We start from the raw sequence: 15,727 nt of genomic DNA on the forward strand, positions 1-15,727 counted from the left end.
GGAAGCACCAGACAAACCTAGACTGAGGGACATTCTACAAAATAACTTCCCTGTAATCTTCAACCATGTTCATGTCATAAAAGAAAAAAAAAATGGCTTGAGAATTGTTCCAGAACAAATAAGACTAAAAAGACATGATATCTAACTATAATAACAAACCAGGACTGAATTCTGTACTAATGGGAAAAAAATGCTAAAGGACATCACTGGAACAAATGACAAAATTGGAATATGGGTTGTTGATTAGACAAAAGTATCATATCAATGTAAAACATAGTAAAGTTGATAACTGTATCATGGTTTTTGCACTTCTTAGAAAACACACATTAAAGGGCATTATGTATGCAATCTGCTCTTGAATGGTTCAGGAAAAAATAAGTACGTGTATCTCTATATACAGCTGTATCTATAAATATAAAGAGAGATCAAGAGAATGAATGATAAAACGTGGCAAACATTAAGAACACACACTGGTGAATCCAGATGACGGGTATACGTGAGTCCTTTGCACAATTCTTACAACTTTTCTGTACGTCAGGAATTATTTCAAAATAAAAAGTTTAAAAAGATAAACAATGCACACTTACATAAATATGAACTGTAATAAAATTAAATGGTAATAAATTCATTTAAAAGGAGACATTGCAAACATATAGCTTTCCAATAAAGGAATGCATATCTTACCCCAGTAGTTGCTACAGGAAGTGGATTGGCTGTGTAAAGGCTTCTTTTTCCATCATAAACTGGTCTTCGGTCCCCAAATATAGTTACTTTAAAATGCTGAACCATTGAGTCAACTACCTCCCTGAAAAAGGGAAAAAGTACATTCACATAATCCTACGCAAGATGAAATACAAACATTTTAACTAAAGAAATTTCTTATATTATTTAAAGCTGTCAAAATTCTAAAAGACAATCACACAAGATAAAGATTTTGCTTTCAGGACCATGGCTTAGGATACCAGAAAGTTTGATTTCTGGCAAGAGACGATATTAATTTCACAAAACACAGAGAAGAATGAATCCAGTGAATTACTTAATCATTCTGGACCAAGTTGACCTGCAAAATATTATCCTTAGAAACATCCCAAATCCCTTTCACCATCTCTAAGCACTGCCTGACACATTCACCTCTCTCTCTCAAAGAGTTTGATGCTCTTTCCTCTATGCTCAAATAGTACCTATTACATCTATTAGAATACTTACTCTGTTTTTTCTAATTATTATATACTTAACTTCTACTAGATTCTGAGGCTCTTGAGTGCAATAAACACACTTATACCTTATACTCTACCATCCTTCTACCTCCTTACCCCATCTTTACAATAATATCAAGCCAGTAAGGATATTTTGAAATGTCCATTTTTACCCAGCAAACATTTTTATCCTGTATACTTACATGGAAACATATTCAATACTTATATGTTTTTTAAAAATTACAGTCTATAGAGAAAATAATACCAAATATCCACAGGTCAATATTTATTTTTGTACATACATTATTTCTAAAAGCAGAGGAAAGATATTATGATGAGAGTATACTCACATAATGCTGGCATAATTTACAATACATTTAAAAGAATGAAAAAAAAATTCTTGCCCAGTCAAGTGGGTAAATGGGAGGGAAAGGAGATAAAAAAAATATTTTCTGGAACAAAATAATTAAGCTGACTTGATACCCAGAGGAATTTTCTACATGCTCAAAGTTTCTATTTTTCCTCCTCTTTAATTTTATTTTGCTGAAACTATTTAAATCAAGATCAAGTCTTTCCTAGAGTAAATTTTACAACGAAGTTTTGATTCACTGATCAGCTTTTGGGTACCAAACAAATTTCAAAGATTTTCTGCCATTTTAAGTTTTCTTTTGTGACAATTATCAATTCCAGTTTCCTAGGTGAAATTTTACAGACCTAATTTGTCAGGACGTTTTGAATATTTTGTCACTTTTTACTCAATAGTAAATTGGTGTAATTTTAAGCTTACTAATCCTGACAACTCAATCAAAACCACTCTTAAGGGTCAAAATGGTAGAGGAGATTGAAATAGTAGGGCCGAAACGTCTTAGGGATAAAAAATGTTCTGCTTTGATGGCTAGCACACAGTATATTCTTAAGCAATGTTCGAACAGTGGATAATCTACCTCAATGAACTGCTAGAACCTCCAGTGGAACATATCTAAAGCTGAATTCAACATATCTCCCCCAAGTCAAATCTGGTTATCCTCCTGTTTACTACTCCTATTTAATTATCGGTGTCACCATCTTCCCATTTACCCAGATTCAAAACCTGCCTCATGTCTTCATTCAAGTAGTTGTTTACTCCTCCACCTCTCTGCAGTACTTCTTACATCAGTCCTTTACTTTCCATTCCCAATTACTACCACCCTAAATTAAAACTTCATGTCCTAGTACCTGGGTACTATTTTAAGCTTCTCATCCTTTATGCCTTTAATTTTTTCTTCTCCAACCCGACTTACACACCACTGCCAAATGAGTCCCCAGCCCTCACTTTTATTCCCCAGGTACAAAAGGTTAAGTTAATCAAATTCCTCAGTTCACGGCGCATTATCTTCATTCATCTGTATAAGACCCCTCTTCTAACTAATTGATTTTTTTCCTTCCATGTTCATTTCCTATCCCCATTTCCCTTACCAGTAAGTTATTTCTTCTAATGTGTTTGATGAGCATCCTTTTGTTTGTATACATTCCTACCTTTACCCTCTGTACTAGGTTTTTCAAATCTATTCACATTGTGGTGGGACACTTAGTTCATTGTTCCTGATGCAAAGTACTCTACATGTTGCCTATCCAATCCCCAGCAATATAGGCTCAGAGTATTTTTAACTGTCAGCCACCCAAAACAATGCTGCCATGCAATAGCTGCTTCTATGTCCCCTTACGAACTTGTGTGAGAATTAACTTCCGGTTATACATCCAGGAATAGAACTGTTAAGTCCTAGTGAATTTTACCAACTAAATGATGAAGAACTGCCAAATTGCTCTCCAGAATGGCTGCACTAATCTACACTCCTGGAGGTTCCTACTTCCGTACACCCCAAACAAGATTTGGCATTATCTAGCTTTGCTTTCTAATTTTTGCTAGCCTAGTGGGTAAAACTAAAAGCTTGTTTTAATTTAGATTTCTCTTATTACTAATGAATTTGAGCATCCTTTCATGTGTCTGTGTTTCTTCTTTCGTGAATTCCCTGTTTCTCTTGCTCATTTTTCTATTGGGGTCCCAGTCTTGTTGAATTGAAGGAGTTTCTTGATATTCTAGATATTAATTCATTAACAGGTTTAGTTATTGCAAATATCTTCCCATAAAATGTTATCTGCCTGTAAACAATGTCCATGTATTTGTTGAACTGAAATCTTTAATGTTGTATCATCAAATTAATCATTTTTTACCTAACGGTTTCATGCTTTTGAGGTTTTAAGAAATACTTTCCCAATACTAAGTCACAAAGATGTATTATGTTTTATTAACTTAATAATTTTGTCTATATCATTTTATTTGTTATTTACATATTTATTATTAATTATTTTAATCTATATTTATTTTATATCTTATTTTGGTCATTGATCCCTGAGGTTCTTCGTTATAAACAGTGCTCTGTAAGGACTCAATTTTACTTTTTCCCATATAGTGAGTCAGTTTTCCCACACCATCTACTAAACAGTCTATACTTAACTAATAAATTTATAATGTCATCTTTATCTTATTGAGTTCTCACATACACATGGATCTGGCTCTGAGTTCTCTATACTGTCCACTCAGTGGTCTATTTGTTTGTTCTTAGCCCAGTATCATGTTTTAATGATTACTAGAGTGTTTTATTAAGTTATAATGTGGGGCAGGGCAAGATCCTTTTCTTTTTCTAAGCTGACTTGGACATTTGTGGAAATTTTTATTCAGAATAAACTTCTAAAGTCCTTCCCCCTCCAAAACAAACCTATCAATACCGTAAGCAAAAGAAACAATATCTAGTGCCCTACATATCACATACAGTAACTAATCAAAAAACATCCATTGGTTAAGAAACTCTCAAATAATACATACTTGGGAGACATGGCTAGTACGCTAAAAACAAATCACTGTGTTAAAAGCTGACAAACTACATAAATGAACTCAAGGAAGAGAAAACATAAAAAGGGCAATTGTAAAATCTAAATGATTATGTTTGAAAAGTTCAACTGCAATAAAAACAAATTAGAGAATCTGAACTGACCCACTGCTCTTGTGGAAAGGGGCTTTAAGGTGACTATAAGTCCAGAATGAGCTAAAAGTCTGATACAGCTTCCTCAAAATTAAAGAACTCAGGTTGCATATATTTAAGTACCCAATATAAGGGAGGCAACCATTATCATATATTACTACACAGGTCATTTCACATTCTGAAGTACTCTTTCAACTTGGAAAAATTTAAGACCCTAAAAAATGAAACACAACCAGTAGAAGGTAATCCTGATGGAAACTCATATAACATGTGTAAAAATAAATCAAAGTAAGGACTTTTAGTTTGGAATAGGAAAGACTCAAAGGAAATTATAGAAGTCTTTGCCTATTTTGATGGACTGTCATGTGAAAAACTGAGTAGAAAATCTGTCTTGTATGGGAGGATAGAACTAGGACAAATAGTTGGAAAAATATAAGGAGCTAGATTTTGGAAGAAAAATTTCCAACATTTTATAACCACAAGAGTTATTCACAAGTGGATAACACTATCTTGTAAAGTACGTAAGTTCATCCTTGCTAGAACTGTTCAAAGAACACTTATGTCAGGGAAGATACCAACCAGAAAATTGAAATGAATAAACTCTGTAATCCCTTCTATCAGTAAAATTTAATTAAGAGAATACCAAATAATGAAACACTGCAGAGTTTATCACAGCATCAGATATAAAAACTCCTTTATGAATAATTACATTAAACATTGATTTGAACTTAAGGCTTCAGAGCCTTAACAGGATGGGGTTAGAATTTCATAGACACTGGACAATTTTAACATTAAACTATCTAATTTTTTGTAGATTGGCCCTGAGTTCACATCTGTTGCCAATCTTCCTCTTTTTTCCCTTTCTCCCCACTGTGCCACTACATAGCTGCATACTTCTAGTTGTAGGTCACCTGCTTCTTCTATGTGCGACACCGCCACAGCATGGCTTGATGAGCAGTGCCAGGTCCATGCCCAGGATCTGAACCTGTGAACTCTGGGCAGCGGAAGCAGAGCACAACTTACCACTTGGTCACTGGGCCGGCCCCCTGAAACTACTTTTAAGTTCAGAACTGTTAAAACCTATGCTTCAAAGGGAATCAGCTTTTATGAGGACCATCATTTATTATCATCTCTCTTCACTTTAACCTCTCGCTAATATGATGTAATTAATTGATGAATTTTAATGAGACTTTAGTATGCAAGTTAACAAAATGACAAATCCAGCAACTGTAAATTTTCATTTCTTATCTCAAAAGATACTGTGGCAAAGAGCCGTTTATTAGAATGTTCATCAGGCAGGCATGTGGAAATAGAGAAAAAACTCTCTAAAACAGTACTTTATGTAGTCAGCTATAGCAGCAAAGGTGCTCATTGTATTATGAAGAAAGTTTGAATTGGGAAACTGCGAATTTGAGAAACCTTTAAAATATGCTGAAACATAAGTATTGGAGAAGAAATAAGTAGACGTAAGTTTTTAGTCCTACTCTGACACTAAGTAGTTAATGAAAGTTACTTGGCCCCTCTGACCTTAGTTCATTCATCAATAAAAGTGGGATAACAGTCTCAGGGCTGTTACAGGGATCAAATGGGATATTAGTGAAAGTATTTTGGGGGGAAAAAAAGTAAGTACGTTTGATACTATTTTTACATAAAAAATTAAGCATAATTGTCTCAAAAATATACTTCAAGAATTATATTGAAGTATTAAAGTCTTCCAAATAACAGATATATCACAATGCATTAGCATCAAATATAATAAACTAACACAAAAAATGAATTCTGGTAATTAACAGAAACTGAACTGAATTTTCTCTATATCGTAGTTGTGGAACACTAGTCTTTTATTACAACAATGGGAGGGATCCTTTGATCTTTTGTTCAAACGTAGAAATTTTAGCACAATATTAAGTTATAGTGTTAAGCCAGCTTCTTAGCTTATGAAACAAAGTAAAATGACGATAACCAAAATACATTAAATACTTTAACTTCTAAAGCAGTACTTAGGAAAGCAATTTGGGAAGAAAATCTGAGTAAATGATAATTTCTAACCAATCTTTAGTGGCTTCCTTTTACTAATAACCTTAGTCTGAGGAGGAAAGAATTCTTGCAGAGTATAATATGGTGCATTTTTGTAGAACCTCAGGATAGAATTTTAAAATCCTTAAGAATATCTGGTGATTACTACAAAAATGGAACCTACTTTAATACGTTAGGTCTTACAAAGGGCTACAGCCTACCTTTCCCACTCTTACCTCAACCACCACTTTCTACATTCTGGTACCAAGTCTTTTGACTCCATCATGCTCTGGTGCACAGACTGTAAAGTAAAATTTAATACTGGTTTCAGTAAGTTCCACTTTACCATCTGACTCATACAGCAGAAAAACGGTAGAAGAGGGTGACTTTAATGTAAAAAGGAGGGGAAATTATTTTCCTGTCAATTGTTACTATAAAGCTCACACAGACCAACCTTAATCTCATGTTTAGGTACCTCTTAATTCTCTGCTCTCAAACGGTAGAATGGGAAATATTATTCTGGTCTACAAGAGAAGACATGAAATAGTATTTTTCCCCAAAAATGACTGTTCCTATTAGTTTAGTATTCATAGCTAAAATAAATTAATCTGTCACGATAGCACAAACAGAAAGAAGGAAGATTGCTAAGGTATAACAAGATGCTAAAATCACCCAGAGGTTCATAATACAGCTGAGAGTCTCTCTTTGTATCCTTCCAACCTCTAATTTATCTTCATAACCCTGTAGTAAGTAGCAGAGAAGGTAACCAATGAATACTTTTGCATCAAGATACAGTTTAAAAGATACAGAGTAGAGAAGAAAGGGGTTATATGCTAGATCAAATTTTTAATACTTTGTAATATAAAATCTGTAGTACACCAGAGCATTTTACTATAAACTATCTTCACAGTCATTTCACATGGGTATGAATTTTTCCATAATCTTACATAACCACACTAACTAATCCAGTGGAGTAAATATTGCTGGAATTCACAAATAACTGATAGATTAGTTTAGATTGAGAAATGAATTTTTAACTCAATCTGGTTTACACCAACAACTCTCCTCTACAACACTTCTTCCTCAGGCCACCACTGAATTCTTAATAGACTTGGTCTCTTTTCAGTCTTTTCACTCCTGGCTTCTTCTAGCATTTGCCGCTGCGATCAATCCTTGAAAACCATGATCCTTGCCTTACCTTCTCTGAAACAGATTCTACTTTGTCCTGGTTCTTTTACAATCTCTAAGTGTCTTCACTGGCAAACATGAAACAAAAGTAGCCCCTGAGATCTATCATCAGTCCTCTTATCTTGACTCCATGCACTTTCCCTAGCTTTTAACTGTTACCTATATGCTGACACATCTCAAATCTCAATGTCCACCTTTACTTATTTCCTGAGGTCCAGGTACTTATTTCCAATAATCTACTGAACTTCTCCATTTTCATGTTTCTTACACAATTCAACCTCCAAATATCCAAAATAGAAAATAAAAAACTTGGTCCTTTCTCCATCTGTATTTCTGTTAAAGCCATCACCATTGCATAAGCTAGGAACTATGAAGCCATTCTTATCTCTTCTCTTTCCCTACACACCTCAATTGTTCACTTTTCTTCTAAATCTTACATCTAAGCCCTCCCTTCATCAACTCTGCCATTGCTGTTAGTTAAGTCTGAGAACACATTTCCTCTAATCTAGAAAAGTAGGTACTAGAGGTACTAGGGGGTATGTTGGAATATGAGGGAAAAAGACGTATTTCTAGTTAATTTTCATCTAACAATTAGAAATTAAGATTTACTAATATTCATGAACATGGACTGACACTGGTGCCCTCACTTAGTCCATGTCAGATGGTCAAGTGTAACATATAGTACACCAGGAATCTTAAGAGAATAATGGGACCTCTATAACACATAAGAGTTGACAGTGGAACTGTCACTCATTCATTCATTTTAGCATGTTACACCTTATTGCAGTTCAAGTGTGTGACATTAATTGGTACATTAATCCGAAAATTTCAAATTATTAAATATATTCTTAATTTATTTCAAAATATTGTTTCTCACACCTTTCATTTTTCTAGTTATGCAATATTTTAGAATAGTAGTACATGTATCTATAAATTAAAAATTTTTAAATGTGGGTGCATATATCTTTTTTTCTCATAGGAAGATTAACCCTGAGCTAACTACTGCCAATCCTCCTCCTTTTGCTGAGGAAGACTGGCCCTGAGCTAACATCCATGCCCATCTTCCTCTACTTTATACGTGGGACACCTACCATAGCATGGCTTTTGACAAGTGGTGCGATATCCACACCCGGGATCTGGACCGGCGAACCCAGGGCCACCGAGAAGCAGAACGTGCGAACTTAACTGCTGCACCACTGTGCCAGCCCCTAGGTGCATATATATATATTTATCTATTTATTGTAGAGTGCATGGTCAAATATACTTTAACTAATGGGAATGTGTGATCAAAAGTGTGAAGACCAGTGATTTAGACTATTGCGCTAGCCTTCTAAATGATTTCCAGGACTCTGGTCTTTCTCTTCTCTAATTCATTCTCCACACTGCCATTGGCTACACTTTTACTTTTTTTTTTTTGCTGAGGAAGATTCACCCTGAGCTAACATCTGTGCCAATCTTCCTCTATTTTGTATGTGGGTTGCCGCCATAGCATGGCTTGAGGAGCGGTGTGTAGGTCCGTGCCTGGGATCCGAACCCACAAACCCTGGGCTGCCAAAGTAGAGCATGCCGAACTTAACCACTAGGCCACGGGGCCAGCCCCTACACTTTTAAATATAGATGTTCCTCACTACTCAAAAGCCTCCAAGGGCTCTCTACTGTTTCTGAATTCACAAGCCTTAGCATGGATTTAAGACCCTTTATAACTTGCCCTTGGCTAACTTTTCAGACTCTAGCTACTCTATTTATACTACCCTACTTCTGTTACAGAAACATGTTATACCTTTGCTCATGCCCTCTCTATACGGATGATTCTTTCCCCTTGTCCATTGGGCAACTATTCAGCTCAGATGCCATGTCATGTACCCCATATCTTCCTCCCCACCAAAAGCAGGAATCATTACTCTTTCATCACAGCACATAATGCACTTCTCACAGAACTTGTCACTCCATACAGACTATGAAATCCTTAGCAGGGATTCTTACTTATCTTGTTATCTCCAAAACCCAGCACAGTGCCTGACACAAAACAGAGACACAATACATTAAATAGTTAATGAAAACAGAGGAAGATCTGAAAATGATCTTTAAGTTTTAAAAGTTATTGCAGGATTTAGAATTATAATTCCAGTGAGGGTCCATATATCTTTGAAGTAGTACCAATAGCATTCTACCTCGGTACAACCACATGGCAAATTCAGATAACTGGTTTAAATTGATCCAACTTAGTGTAAGAAAAACAATAGAGCAGACTAAAAGTAAACAAATCAAGGCACATCCATACAATGAAATACTATACAGATGTTATTATAATTTAAATCTACACAAATGGACAGATGCTAGGAACAAATCCTACCTACTACTCCCTGATGTTTAGCTATACATTATTTATAAAAGTATCTTTGAATTTCAAATATATTGTAGGAATATTAGCCAAAAGACTGATTTCTACTGACTAACTTATTTAGATGCTACTTTAAAAGAATTCTGAGATTTGAAATAATCACCATCTGCTGGATTTCCTATCTTCCAAGTGATTAACTAATGAGGAAAATAAAACTTGCTTATTAACTGACATATTTTGTATGGTATAGTTTCCCCAAGATAGCTAAACACTCAAAACTACGCCATTTGATTTCCAGTGGCAGTGTTTTCTGGAGTATGTCGTCTAAATCATTTTAACCAGAAGTATACCCCTCTATAGCTATGACACCAAAAGAAATAATTAAATGGACTTCACCAAAATTAAAAATGTTTGTGCTTCAAAGGACACCATTAAGAAGTGAAAAGGGGGGGTTGGCCCAGTGGCGCAGTGGTTAAGTTTGTGCACTCCACTTTGGTGGCCCAGGATTTGCAGGCCTGGATTCCGGGTACAGATCTACACAGCAGTCATTAAGCCATGCTGTGATGGCGTCCCACATACAAAACAGAGGAAAACTGGCACAGACGTTAGCTCAAGCAAAAAGAGGAAGACTGGCAACAGACGTTAGCTCAGGGCCAATCTTCCGCACCAAAAAAAAGTGAAAAGGTAACAGGCAGAAAATTTTTGCAAATCATTACATCTGATAAGTCCTCTGATAAACGAATTTTAACTAGAAGGTATAAAGAACTCCTACAACTCAATAATGAAAAAACAAATGACCTAATTTAAAAATGGGCAAAGGACCTGAATAGATATTTCTCCAAAAATATACAAATGGCCAATAAGTACATGAAAAGATGCTCAACATCATCAGCCATCAGGGAAATGCAAATTAAACTGCGATACTACTTAACACACTAGGATGGCTATAATAACAGATAACAAATGTTGCTGAGGATGTGGAGAAATAGGAATCACCATACAGTGCTGGTAGGAACGTGAAATGATGCAGCCACCTTGGAAAAGAGTGTGGGCAGTTTCTCAAAAGGTTGAACAGAGTTACCATATGGTTCCATTCTTAGGTATACACCCAAGAGAAATGAAAACACATGTTCACATAAAAGCCTGTTTAACGATGTTCATAGTGGCATTTTTCACAAGAGCCAAAAAGTACACACAACTCACATGTCCACCAACTGATGAAGTGATAAACAAAACATTCATACAATGGAATATTATTCAGCAATAAAAAGCAATGAAGTACTGACACATGTTACAATGTGGATGAATCTTGAAAACATCATGTCAAGTGAAAAAGGTCAGTCACTCAAAAGGCCCCATATTGTATAATTCAATTTATATGAAACATCCAGAAAAGGCAAATCTACAGAGACAGAAAGTAGATTAGTGGTTGGCAGGGGCTTCAGGGAGAGAGGCACTGGGGAATGACTGCTACTGAGAATGGGATTTTTTCTTGGGAGGACAAAATTCTCTAAAATTAGATTGTGGTGATGGCTGAACACCATCTCTGTGAACGTACTGAACTGTGTACTTTAAATGAGTAAATTGTATAGTATGTGAATTTTATATCAATAAAGCTGTTATTTAAAAAAAACTATGTCCCTCTCTTGGCGGACTACCCAATTATAACACTATGCCAACAATATTGCTAATAGCAGAAAGGGATTTCCCTCAAACACTCTGATCTGAGATCTCCATTTAAAAACTAAAAGGGTATCAATATAAATTTATTTTTTCCTTCTAAAATTCAATCATCAGAATTACATTACATCCACATACAATATGCAAATATTGGTACTATGTTATTAATCGTAACAAAATAGTAATGGTAATCACAGTAGTAAATGATTATAAGATAATGTTTAATTTATAAAAGAAAATTGAACCAAAAAAAAATTTCTACCATACTCTACTACCAATTACTTCAACATTTTTTCAAATCTTTATTCGTTTCAAATAGATCATGCAGTTATAGTAATGCTGTATATACAATTTTTTCCCACCTATTTCAGTATTTAATGATTTTGAATAAGTACATAACAGTCTACTCAAGATTTCTCCCCACATACAAAACCAGAAACATTGGAAATCTGCTTAACAAACATGCTCTTTTACCAAATGATCATTTTCAATCAAAATCATTAAACAGGAAAAAACGACACACACATACACCTGAAAGGAGTGATGAAAGGACAAAACAAAACAAAACAGAGAGTCTAAAGTAGAGAAGTTGATTCACAAAATGATTCAAAAGCATCTCCTGGATATTTTGTCCAAGAAAACTCCTCTGACTAAGTGGAAACCTGTTTGGCATCATTTTACTACTATGATTAAGGCCATAGTGCCAAATATTTGAACATGTGGCATATGGACAAGAGAAACCTCATATGTGTTGATTTAAATACTGCTGCATTTTGGCCCATAACTCTTTACCTAATATTGAAAAGGAATTATAAAGTTCTATCTACTTTCTTCTAATTTTTAGAATTCCAGTTGTTGAAGTGTAGGAATTAAAGCCCACTAACAATTTTTAACTGACTAGTTATGTAGTAATATTGCAAAAAGTGAAGACTAAAGCTAGCTTCTGAGGAAAATAAAGGGACTAAGTTTTGCAGATGTTGACGTAAAAACAAGTCAATATTATCTAGTTCTCTTTCCTGTCCCCCGCCACATTCATCCCATTTTACTTTTATAAGCACTTCCTTCACTCTACTGAGTACTTATTATGTGCCAATAATTGAGCTAAGATCAGGGCTACAAAGATGATAAAGAATATTCCTTTTCATGAAGAGGTTATACTGAGAGAAGAGGGGAGCAACAAATAATCACAATACACTAAAAATACTACAAGAAAAGTGTACACCAAGTACTACACAGTCATGGAAAAATGAACTACCCTCTGACTATGGAGCTCAAAAGGTTTGTCTTGAAAAATAATAGAAGTCTGCCAGATAGACAAGGGCAGAGAGGGCATTCCAGGTAAGAGTTGCGGAATATGGAAAAGGATGTAGGTTAGAGCCAAACTAAGAAGGGTACACTATACCAAATTTCGGATGTTATTCTGTAGGCAATAGGGAGCTGAATAAATTTTAAAGTAGGGGAGTGATATAATCAGAATTTTTTATTTAAAACCCTAACTATGTCAGAAGTGTGAATAATTAACCAGACTGGAGAGAGAGAAGTTAAGGGAGACCAATTAGAAGATCATTACAATAGTCTAGATAACAAGTAAGGGTCTGAAACCAAGGTGGTAGCAATATAGACGGAGAGGGGCCAGATTAGGAAACAATTTCTGAAATAGAAGCAAGAGGACTGGACGACCAATAGGAGGAAGAGGAAATGGAAGGTCTAGTCGGGGATTTTGGGGAGAGAAAAAGAATATAGTCACATGAGCAGAGTGCGGGGATGGAGATTGACAGCATGAATTGTTTTGACCTGTCTGAAGCACTGGAAGGAGGTAGAGGCTATACCAAGATTAGGACTCATCTATCCATAGATGGTAGCTTAAGGTAGTACCTGACCAGAACCTCCCCGTTAAGCCTGGCTTAGGCTCACTACACCTGGTTCTTCTCACTTGTTGTACTTTGTTACTGTTGTCTCATCTTTAAAAACACTGTTCTCTTTACTACAGCTATCCACAATTCTACCACTTGTTTTAGATTAACTCAAGTCCTTTTTTCTTGCTTTACAAATATTTATTAATAACTATCAAGTTAGGATTCTGGAGTTCTGGTCTTACCTTTGCTATCAGAAATGTGTGTTCTTGAATAAGCCTCTTAACCTTTCTGCATTTCAGCTATTAAATAAAAAAAAGGATCAGATTACCTGATCTCTTTGATTCTTTCCACTTGTAACACTCTGCAACTCCCTTCCTGACCTCAGAAAGAACTCTGCATTACATGTTAATCAGAACATTCATAGGATGGGTTGTTTTTTTTACACATTATCATAAAGTCTCTTAATACCCATTTGCTTCACATTTCTTGTCTCCTAATCTCTACTAAATTACAAATTTCTTGACAGCAAGAACCATCTATGTCTTAAATGAAGCCTCTGAATAATACTTACTGAATAAGAAAAGGCTGGGGTATTTGACAGTACAAACCAAAATGCTAAGTTGAATATCACTGTTGTCTAAATGTCTTGTCCATCTTATTTTTTAAAACCTCCTTCAAGGAGTATATCACACCATAAACTCCTTTTATATTCCCTGTTTTACCTAAACGACAGCCATATCTATATATATCTATATCTATCTATCTATCTATATATATCCCGTATTTGGGGGAGCTGGGAGAAGAAGCTTACTGAAAGCAGACTGATAAATCTATAAACATCATATGTATTTGTTCCTAGATAAGAGTAAGGAACAGTTAGGAGTTGAAGATCAAGAGAACAGAAAGCATGAAATGATGACAACCACCATCTCTACCTACCACTGCTACCACCACTATCATCTTAAAGGGAATATTACAAAAGGTAAGTAAGGTGGGTGTGGGGTGGGGAGAAAAAAGAAAGCACAGATATAATACCTAACAGCAAGGGAAAAGATGCTCAGGCTGATTTCGAGAGCATATAAAAATGATTTGGACCTTTTCTATTATCACAGAGAAAAGAAAGCTCATGTTATAATGGAAAAATTTCAAGACTGTTTATAGATTTTTTTTCCGACTATCACACCTCTGAAGTATAATTAATTTCAAAACAAATTACCATGTGTTCTTGGTCAAACTGTTAGGCATTATCATTGTTACTCAGATATACAAGATAAACATAATTACTAAAGCAAAGGCAAATACCAACAGCAAAAGATTTCTGTGACTTCATCATTCTTACCTGTTCACTCTCCTAGGACACTTGTCTGGTTTAATATCTACCTCATAGAGGTAGACATCAATCTTTGGGATTTCGACTTGAAAACAGTTAGCCAGCAATTTAATGGGTTTGCCCATGGTGCCATAGCCAGGTCTTCTGGGCACCATGAGTAGGGGCTGGGCCCCAACGGGTCCTGCCAGGGAGGGGAAAAAAAAGAGTAACACTGTTACAAGCTGCATTTGATAATCTTGTCAACCAGAGTATGTTAGAACTTTAAGTATAGCTGATAATGGTTGAAGCCTAGTGCTGAAAGATGACATCATTTCTAGCAATTCAATGTCTTTCATCCCAACTTACTCTCCTCATTAAAACATAGAAAAAAAAATCTGCGTACTTCTGGAAAATTGTTTTGGAAGGAGAAGAAAGAAAAACAATTACATAAACCCAGGTGAGCACGAGCAAGCACAAATCAGACATAATGAGTGTGACAGCAACAGCAAAGTAAACTTAAAAAGGAGATAATGAGGATAAGAGCAAACAAACAAAATAAAAAACAATATACAATAAAAAGGATAACAAAGCACAAAACCAAATATTTGAAAAGATAATTAAAATCGATAAACCCCAGGCAACACCGATTTTTAAAACAGGAGTAAAAACGTTTAAATAACCAGTATTAGTGAAAAAATGATATCACTACAGATACTGAGGACATTACAAACATTGTATCAATAAATTTGAAAGTTTGATGAAAGACATTTCTACAGAAATACAGCTTACTGACACACAAAAAAATATAAAATTTGTAAAGTCCTCTATTGGTATAAATGTAAATGGTGCAGCCACTTTGGAAAACAGAATGGTGGTCCCTCAAAACAGTAAAAATAGAATTACCATAAGATCCAGCAATTCTACTTCTGGGTATATACCCCCAAAGAATTGAAAGCAGGGTGTTGAAGAGAGATTTGTACACCTATGCTCATAGCAGCATTATTTACAACAGCCAATAGGTGGAAGCAACCTAAGCATCCATTGATAGATGAACGGATAAACAAAATGTGTATATACATACAATGGAATATTAAAAAGGAAGGAAATTCTGACACATGCTA

The 15,727-nt window shown here is 35.2% G+C and overlaps 1 protein-coding gene across 4 annotated transcripts in view; it reads right to left on the reverse strand.

Moving 5' to 3' along the window:
* The window catches only part of LOC106830534 (argonaute RISC catalytic component 3), a 104,956-nt gene that overhangs the window by 67,707 nt on the left and 21,522 nt on the right, over nt 1–15,727 (reverse strand). For 2 of the 4 annotated variants that reach the window (XM_070510336.1, XM_070510335.1), the window contains exons 2-4: nt 14,637–14,808; nt 6,469–6,533; nt 685–805 (exon numbers count right to left, since the gene is read on the reverse strand). In XM_070510336.1, the coding sequence (XP_070366437.1) occupies nt 685–805; nt 6,469–6,518 (171 nt within the window). In that variant the 5' untranslated portion in view covers nt 6,519–6,533; nt 14,637–14,808. The remainder of the gene's footprint in view (nt 1–684; nt 806–6,468; nt 6,534–14,636; nt 14,809–15,727) is intronic. The other 2 variants (XM_070510334.1, XM_070510333.1) reach the window with 1 other exon arrangement.

The sequence above is a fragment of the Equus asinus genome, chromosome 5, assembly GCF_041296235.1.
Source record: "Equus asinus isolate D_3611 breed Donkey chromosome 5, EquAss-T2T_v2, whole genome shotgun sequence".
In the NCBI taxonomy this organism is placed as follows: Eukaryota; Metazoa; Chordata; class Mammalia; order Perissodactyla; family Equidae; genus Equus; species Equus asinus.